Source organism: Ictidomys tridecemlineatus, chromosome 11 (genome assembly GCF_052094955.1).
Source record: "Ictidomys tridecemlineatus isolate mIctTri1 chromosome 11, mIctTri1.hap1, whole genome shotgun sequence".
Taxonomy (NCBI): domain Eukaryota; kingdom Metazoa; phylum Chordata; class Mammalia; order Rodentia; family Sciuridae; genus Ictidomys; species Ictidomys tridecemlineatus.
The window spans coordinates 114,067,256-114,076,088 of record NC_135487.1 but is presented as its reverse complement, the minus strand read 5'-3'; the positions used below and the strand labels follow the sequence as shown (position 1 = coordinate 114,076,088).

The window sequence follows — 8,833 nt, the reverse complement described above, 5'->3', positions numbered from 1 at the left end:
ATCCACTGGTGACTTGCAACCCCAGTCAGGACTCAGGCCACCGTGTCACCATGAAGGGAGCAAAAATCGACAGTACACAAGAGTGACATCTACACTGAGAAAGGCAAATATATAAAGAGAGATTTCCGGTAGGCATGATATAATCCCTGGATCTAATTATGAGTGAATGTCTACTTCTTGGTAGGGGAGGCAGTCAATTTCCATGGATGCTGAAACCTGGTGGAGCTGGAGTTTGGTGACTGATGGCATGCACATGGGTAGGCTGGACATGAGTCACATGACAGTACTGATGGAACAGACAACATCTCCTTGAGGCCCAAAGGTGAGGGAGTCCAAGCTGGGGGTGCCAACATCTTGGGATGCAGTGCCTCTCACCGGTCTGGGATGTGCCCTGAGTCTCAGAGGAGGCATTCATGGACCCTTGAAGACCCACATGTACCAATATCACGTCAGTACTCACATGCTCAGAGTACTTAGTATGACCAACACTTGTATCCCATCCACAGGCCCCTGGGCTATCCCTCTGCTCCCAAATGCTCTCACCCTTTGCCCCTTCTCACATGGTACCTGCATCCCACCACCACAACACACATGAAAGAACAATAGCTCAACTTGACCATCCCTGCCCATCCCTTCAATAGCCCACCAGGGGTCATTCAGATCCAGGGTCCATCCTTACTAGCAGCCCACACTGTCAGCCCTCGAGACCTTGCACTGGCTCTGCTACACAACCATCCCATCATAGCTGGTTACTTGGGCTAAGCTCTAGACAACCCTTTTTTGTTCCATGAGGCCTGAACTATCCCTGGGAGTCATTCAGGATCTTTCTTGAGCTCTCATGGGTATTTTGTCAGGCCCTTTGGGGAACTAACTGCCAGTGACCAAGGGTGAGGTTTGTTAGCTACTGGTGACTTGCAGCCCCACATTTTAAAAAAATGTGTTGCCAGCATTTCAAAATGACAGTGTTAAGGCTGGAGTTGAAGTTCAGTGATAGAGCATGTGCTTAACATGTGTGTGGCTCCAGATTCCATCCCCAGCACCTAAATAAATAAAACACAAAGTAGCCAGGTGCAATGGCACATTCCTGTAATCCAAGCTGCTGCTGAGGCTGAAGCAGGAAGACCCCATGTTTGAGGACAGCACCAGCAACTTAGGCCCTAAGCAACTCAGTGAGTCCCTGTCTCTAATAAATTAAAAGGTCTAGAGATGTTGCTCAGTTGTTAAGCACACCTGGGTTCAGTCCCTGGAACCGAAAATAGAACAAAACTAATAAACAAAAAGCCCCCAAACAAACTACATTCTCCAATATCCTTTGCAGACAGGAGTAGCTACGATTATGCACTGGCCAATGAGATGTCAGTGCAAGCCACTGGGCCTCTAGCTCTTAGTTTTTTCTTTCTCCCCTTCCCCTATTAGCTGTCTTGAGAAGACAAAATAGGAATGCAAAATAGGGAGGGTCTGGGGCCTATTGGCATGCTTGGATAACCATAGAAGCCCAGACTACTCAGTTCAGAGCATTTTTCTTTTCAAGTGAAAGGAAGAAATTTCAGTATTTGGCAGGTGTTTTTTTCTTTTTTTTTCTTTTTTTTCCTAGTAGAGAGAAAAGAGATGCATTGGATTTCCTTCTTGTTGACTCTCTTATTCAGATTCCTTAGGTTCAGGAACAATCTAGGCCAACAGAACCAGGAACCTGTGTCACCAGTTCCTTTCTCAGGTCTCTTGGGAAGGTAGACTGTACAGGAAACCTGTACAGTCCCTAATCTGAGCCCTTGGGCAACCTGAGCCCTGAGTCCTGTCCAGAATACTTCACCCTTCCCAGAAGGTTCACAGAGGGAGATTCTCTTTACTCTTGATGTCAACACTCAAGTCCCAAATCTCAAGGCCCCAATGACTCTCCTGAGTACTGTATCCACAACAGGCAGAGGCTGGTCCAAATCTGAATTGCTGCCCTGATTGACCACTTGGAAAGTGACTTTGAGAAAGCCTTGTTCCCATGTATAAAGCGAGGCTGTGCCAACTGAAGACTTGAATCCAAATGAACAATAGGAAGAAGGAAGAAAGGAAGTAGGCAGGGTCCCAGGATGGGAGGTGTGCATAATCATGTAGATTAAAGACTGCTTTTCTCAATGCTTCTCCAGCCAAACAGCCATTCACAATGCTGTACCCATGTTGGGAGCCTTGTGTTGGTTTGGTGATTCTAACAAATGCACCACAGTGAAGAAGGATGTAAATAGTAGGAGACACTTACTCTTAGGTCAGGCATGAATTCTTTTCATTTCTTTCTCATTTTCTGTCCTTTTACCTTGAGAGATCATTAGTCCTCATGAGTGATACAGATGCCTCTGTACTGAGAATTAATATCACAGCACTAAAGCCCTTTCTTCTGTTTGCCATGTTTCCTTTGAGGTTTTCATGGTGTCTTCCTACCAGCAGGTCAACCAAATCCACTCTTATAATACTCACTTTCATTATGAAGACGAGTGGAAAAAAGACCTTAGATAGGAAATTAGTACCTTGAATGCCCAAGGAAGCTCACACACCCTTACATCCCTAAACTGAGAATCTGTCTGTTTCCTAACAAGTGACTCCTTCATATTAAAACAAAAATTTATCTAGTGGTATTTTACTCCACCTGTTTTCAGGAAATAGTGTTCTAAAATGAATTTTTCATAGTCCACCTCACTTCTCTCATGTTACCCATTAAATGAGAACACTTTACCTGTCAAACTTTGGTGGGAATTCAGCAAGTGAACTCATGCAAAGTGGAAAAGGGTGCACATTGTAGGATAAATACACAAAGCTCATATTGTCAGGAGACAGAGTTCTCAGTGAGCACAGCAGTATATATTTGGCTTGCCCAATGTAACAGGAAAATCATTCTCTTTTGTAATTCTAAAACTGGGAAGGAGCAAGTCCTAATCCAAATTTCTCACACCAACTTGCTCATGGCTAAGCTCAAATTTACAACTCCCAGCTTAGTTGGGACCAGAAATGTTCCATGAGGACTGTGTATTTAAACCTGAGAATAGATCCAGTCCATATCCAAGCATGGCTCAGGTGATAGGTATATATTTCCTTCTCTCAACAAAGGGATTTGTTTATTTTGGTACCAGGGATTGAATCCAGGGGTGCTTAACCAAAAAGGCACATTCCCAAGCCTTTTTTAAAAATTTAATTATTATTATATTTTTATTTTGAGAAAAGGTCTCTTTCAGTTGCTTAGGGTCTTGCTAAGTTGCTGTGGTTGGTTCTAAACTTGTGATCTTCCTGACTCAGTTTCCTAACTCACTGGATTTACTGTCTCAAAGTATGTAGAAATCAAATTTGAGAGGCAAATTTATTGATATCTGAATGTCATGGTTATGAGGTTTTTTTTCCAGCACACAGACCTGAGAAATCCATCTTCCTAATTTATATTTCTTCATATCTGACAATCTAGTTTTCATAATTTGTCCTTTTTTGCCAGGCTGTACCCCATATGTATCCATTTTAGTGAGCTAAGATATGTTTTCTATGATTGGTACCCATCAAAACCCAAGGTCACTTGCTTTGGAAAATGAGAGCTACACATGCAAAAAGTTTTCATCCAGATGGGGCTTGTTTACCATTGTCTGAGAATGGAAGTAGTAGTTTTTTCTTTTCCTTTGAGGATGCCTTCTCTAATTCTGCAAGACAGATGCTGTCAGACTTCAGATGCAAGCAACAAAATTAGGAGTCTATTGAGAGATGAGCTTAAGATATCTGCTCCATATAACCTCATCTTGGAAGCCATAGCTCAAAATCTAAGTGGAAGAGAAGGAAGGGGAAGCTCCTAGGTAGGAACTGGAGGAATGCATTGTTACATCTGACTCTTGCCACACCATAACCAGGACACAGGTACTTTTCCTAATGTGCTACAGGACCTCTTTAAATTTAAGTCAGGTAGTAATTTTGTAATATATAGGATTTTATTTTATTTTATTATAAAAATTTGTTATATGTATTATCTTACATGATAATACATATACATTATTTTAAAGTGTAAGGACTCATGAGGAATAATAATTCAAAGTCCAATAATTTTTATCTTTACATAAATTTATAGAACTTAAAATGTTTCAAATCTTCATATATTTGTTGACAATTCATATTTCTTCTTATGTGATGTGCCTGCTCACTTCTTTGCCTATTTATTAATTGGGCTATCTGTTTTTTTTATATTTTTATTTCTTTGTATGTCCTGATGATTAGTGCTCTCTCTCTGAGGTGCAGGTTGAAAATATTTTCTTCAATTCTCTAGGCTCTCTCTTCACATCTTGCTTGTTTTCTTTTCTGTAAAGAAACTTTCTAATTTGATGCCATCCCATGAAATTACTCTTTTTTCTTTTTTTGGTTGGAGGAGTAGGGGTTAGTGTGGATTAAACTCAGGGACACACAACCACTTATTCACATCCACAGCACCATTTTGTATTTAATTTGAGAAAGGGTATTAATTCTTTTTTTAAAAAAGTATTGTTAAAGAAGTCAGTTGGAGATTTGAGCCTAAATTTTCATGTAGTAGGTGCAATTTCTCAGGTCTAATGCTTAGATCATTGATCCACATTGAATTAAATTTTTATCAGCATGGGAGATAGGAGTCTAATTTTATTTTTTTACACATTGATTTCCAGTTTTTCCAGCACCTTTTTTTTTTTTTGAAAAGAGTATCTTTTCTTCAATGTATGTTTATGGTGCCTTTGTCTTGTATGAGATCACTGCATTTCTGTGGTTTTCTTCTCTTTATCTTCTTTTCTGTACCATTTGTCTTCAAGCCTGTTTTGGTGCCAATATCATGCTGTTCTGTTACTACAGCTCTATAATATAAGTTAAGGTCTTGTATGGTGATGCCTCCTGTTTTCCTTTTCTTGCTGAGGATTGCTTTGTCTATTCTGGGTCTCTTATTATTCCAAGTGAATTTCATGACTGCTTTTTCTGTTTCTATAAGAACAACATTAGAACCTTAATGGGAATTACACTGAATATGTGCGATGTTTTGGTCATATGACCATTTTGATCATATTAATTTTGCCTATCCAACAACATGGGAGACTTTTCCATCTTCTAAGGTCTTTTTCAATTTATCTCTTTATGTGATGTAGATTTCATGGTGGAGGACATTCTCCTCTTTTGTTTGATTGATTCACAAATATTTTATTTTCTTTGAGGCTATTGTGACTGAAATCGTTTTCCTAATTTCTCTTTCAGTTGATTCATTCCTGATGTATAAGAACACAATTAATTTGTGGGTGTTAATTTCATATTCTGCCACTATGCAGGATATGTGTTCAATAAGTTTTCTGGTAGAATTTTTGGATCTTCTGATTATAGTAACATGTCATCTGTAAATGGTGATAGTTTGTGTTTTTATTTTCCTATTTATATCCCTTAATATTTCTTTTGTGTAACTGCTCTGGCTAGAGTTTTCAGGACTATGTTGAATAGAAGTGGTGAAAGGAGACATCATTCTCTTGTTTCTACCTTTATACAGCATGCTTTTAATTTTTAATTTAATTGATGTTGACCTTGGGTTTACCATATAGCTTTTATAAAGTTCATGTATGTTCCTACTGTCCCTAGTTTTTCTAGTGTTTTGAACAGGAATGGATGCTGTAATTAGTCAAGTGTGTGTGTGTGTGTGTGTGTGTGTGTGTATGTGTGGTGTTTTTGCATCTATTGATATAATCATGTGGTTCTTGTCTGTAAGTGAATTAACATGCCGCATTATGTTTATTGATTTCTGTATGTTGAACCAACCTCGCATCCCTGGGATGAACCCCACATGAATCTGGTGCACTAGGTTTTAATATGTTTTTGAAGGTGATTTTCCAGGAATTTATAAATAATTTTTTTCATGCATGTTTATTAGGAATATTAATCAGAATTTTTCCTTGGTGTGTCTTTGTCTCCTTTTGGTATCAGGGTGACTCTAGATTTTTAGAGTGAGTTTTAAAGAGTTACCTCCTTTTCTATTTTATGGGATGATTTGAGGAGGACTGGTGATATTTATTTCTCAAGGTCTGGTAGACTTCGCCAAGAATCCCTCTGGTCCAGGTCTTTTATTCTTGGTAGGCTTTTGGTGCTTGAGTTTGACCTGTTTTAATTTTCCATGTCCTCCTGATTCTATTTGGGTAGGTCATGTGTCTCTAGAAATTTGTTGGTGTTGTCAAGATTTTATGTTTTATTAGAGTGTGAATTTTCAAAATAAGATCTGGGCATAATCTATATTTCATAGTGTTCATTGTGATCTTTCCATTTTCATCACTGATACAAAACACCTAACAAAAATGGAAAAATATACTGTGGCATTTCTAAGCAGACATAAAAATTGAGAAGGAGGCCCCATCATCTCTCTACATGTTCCCCTGGAAGAAAATTGGAATGTGGAAACATCTATGTTCATTGTATGTAGAAATTTTAAAATGAGAAGAAAATAATGTCCAATACTACAGGACTTAAGAATCAAATTTTTGCCAAAGGAGGCCAATCTTACATGGGCATTTTTTACCTATACTAAGAAATCTTTAAAATATTGCATTTACTCTTCCACAACAAGATTAGAGACAAATAACAAAACAATAATGAATGATTTTATTGTGCTTTATATATATCAAGCACATATTTAATTACTCACTCCAACAATACCAGAAGGAAAGTACTAACCTGACCCACACTAACGGATGACATACACTGAGGCAGAAATCATTAGGTATGATGACAGTATCCTCACAGTAAATTGTGGGAACTGAATTAAATGAAGGCCAAGTCCAAGGAGAAAAAAATATTACTAAACTCTTTGCAATTCTACACTTGAATGAAGAAACGATGGGAATAGGCATATTGACATTATTTTCCTGGAGATTATATATATATAATTTCATTGTAGATGGACACAATACTTTTATTTACTTATTTTTGTTTGGGGGCCAATACTAACCCCAGTGCCCCTGTGGCTAGGCAATCACTATATCACTATACCACAGAGCTAAACCCCAGGTCAAGACTCCTGTTTCTGCTTATCTTAACTTTATATCAACAGGTTGTGGAAAATGTTTTTATATAAGCAGCAATATACTTCAGATCAAAGCCAAATACAATAGCATCTTCATCTTTAAGAAACCTGCAGGGAAGATAGAAAGTCTGACCACTAAATCACATAATTTATGCTGCTAAGGAAAACCTGAGGTATACAGGTTCAATGACAAGAGTAAGATCTGAGCACTTCCATGAAATAAGAGGGACTGTACAAAATCATTCCTCAGAAGAATTACAAATGCTTGAGATAAAATTTATTTTTAATTCATATTTTATTTACTTTTTCCTATTCTAGTGTTTGGGTTAAAGCTAGGTCTCCATTCATGGTAGGCCAGTGCTCTATCTTGAAACCACAAACCAGCCCTTAACTTGAAATTAAGGTGAAGAATAAGACACTGTCTTTTTTACAAAGATAGTTGTTGTTAGTCACGATTCTAGACATTGTAAAGGTGGCAGATGGAAGGGAAGTATGTCAATGAAACGATGTTGCTGTCAAATGCTCCTGTTTTTCTTCCCAGGATACTGATGGACCAACATTTCATTTATGTTGTCATAAGAAATGCCTTCTATCCCCAGGCTGGCATTGGGATCTCAGCAAATACCTTTCTGCTTTGCCTCCACACTGCTGCTGTCCTTGTGGGTAACAAGCCCAGGCTCACTGACATCCCTGTCACCCACCTGGCTCTAACACACATCCTCATGCTCCTCACCATGGGCCTTTTGGTATCTGCAGACATTTGGGAAACAGAGGACATTCCAGGTGACTTCAAATGCAAAGTGCTTGCCTTCCTAAACAGGGTCATGAGGGGACTCTCCATCTGCACCACCTGTGTCCTGAGTGTGCTTCAGGCCATCACCATTAGTCCCAGTGGCTCCTGGTTGGCCCACTTTAAACTGAAATCCACAAAACCCATTGTGGGGCTATTTATCTTCTTATGGGCCCTCACCATGTCTCTCTCCAGCAACCTGCTCCTCTGCATTGTGGCCACTCCTAATAAGACCCATCCTGGTCTTCTGTTTCTCACTGAGCGCTGTTCCTTTCTGCTCATGAGCTACAGGAGCAGGACCTTGTTTCTTGCTTTCATGGCATTCAGAGATCTCCTATTTCTGGGTCTTATGGTTCTTTCCAGTGCATACATGATAATTTTCTTGCATAGACATAAACAACGATCCAAGTCTCTCCATAGCCCTCATTTTTCTCCAAGAAGTTCCCCAGAACAAAGAGCCACTCACATCATCCTGTTGCTCATCAGCTGCTTTGAGATTCTGTACTGTGTGGACTGCATCATCTCCCTTTTCACAGGCACAGTGTGTACCAGTGACCCCATCCTGCTTGGTCTCCAAACGCTCTTAGCCAATGGCTATGGCACAATCAGTCCTTTGGTGCTGATCAGTGGTGACACTCAAATAATTAAAAGTCTAAAAACTAAATGGAGAAACAAAGGTCAGTTTCTGCCTAAACTAATCTAAAGCAAAGTTGACACATTCCTTATTTTTTTCTCTAATTCATAACATTTCTCCTCTGACAAAAAACCCATTAAGGTAGGATTAAAATAGTATCTTAAAACAAATTAAATAGTTATCAAGTACTTCAGTATTCACACAAGGACAGAGATGAAAACCCAAATGTCCATCAAGGGAAGAATGGATAAACAAATGTGTATGTATTTGTATGTTTACTTGCCTGAGTAAGCACAGGTACATATAGATATATTCATGTAAGAAAATATACAACTATATATAGCATCAAGATGTATGTTTAAATATTACTCTTCCATAAAAA

General features: G+C 38.8%; 1 protein-coding gene across 1 annotated transcript; it reads left to right on the top strand.

The window, feature by feature from the left end:
• Positions 1-7,533: 7,533 nt before the first annotated feature.
• On the top strand, positions 7,534-8,520 carry LOC144368662 (putative vomeronasal receptor-like protein 4). The gene has a single exon (XM_078027820.1). It carries the CDS (start codon positions 7,534-7,536, stop codon positions 8,518-8,520), a length of 987 nt encoding a protein of 328 aa, XP_077883946.1.
• Positions 8,521-8,833: the final 313 nt, after the last annotated feature.

Bases quoted from the DNA above. Each gene is read 5' to 3' on its own strand.
- LOC144368662 (XM_078027820.1), top strand. From the start codon at position 7,534: ATGTTGCTGTCAAATGCTCCTGTTTTTCTTCCCAGGATACTGATGGAC.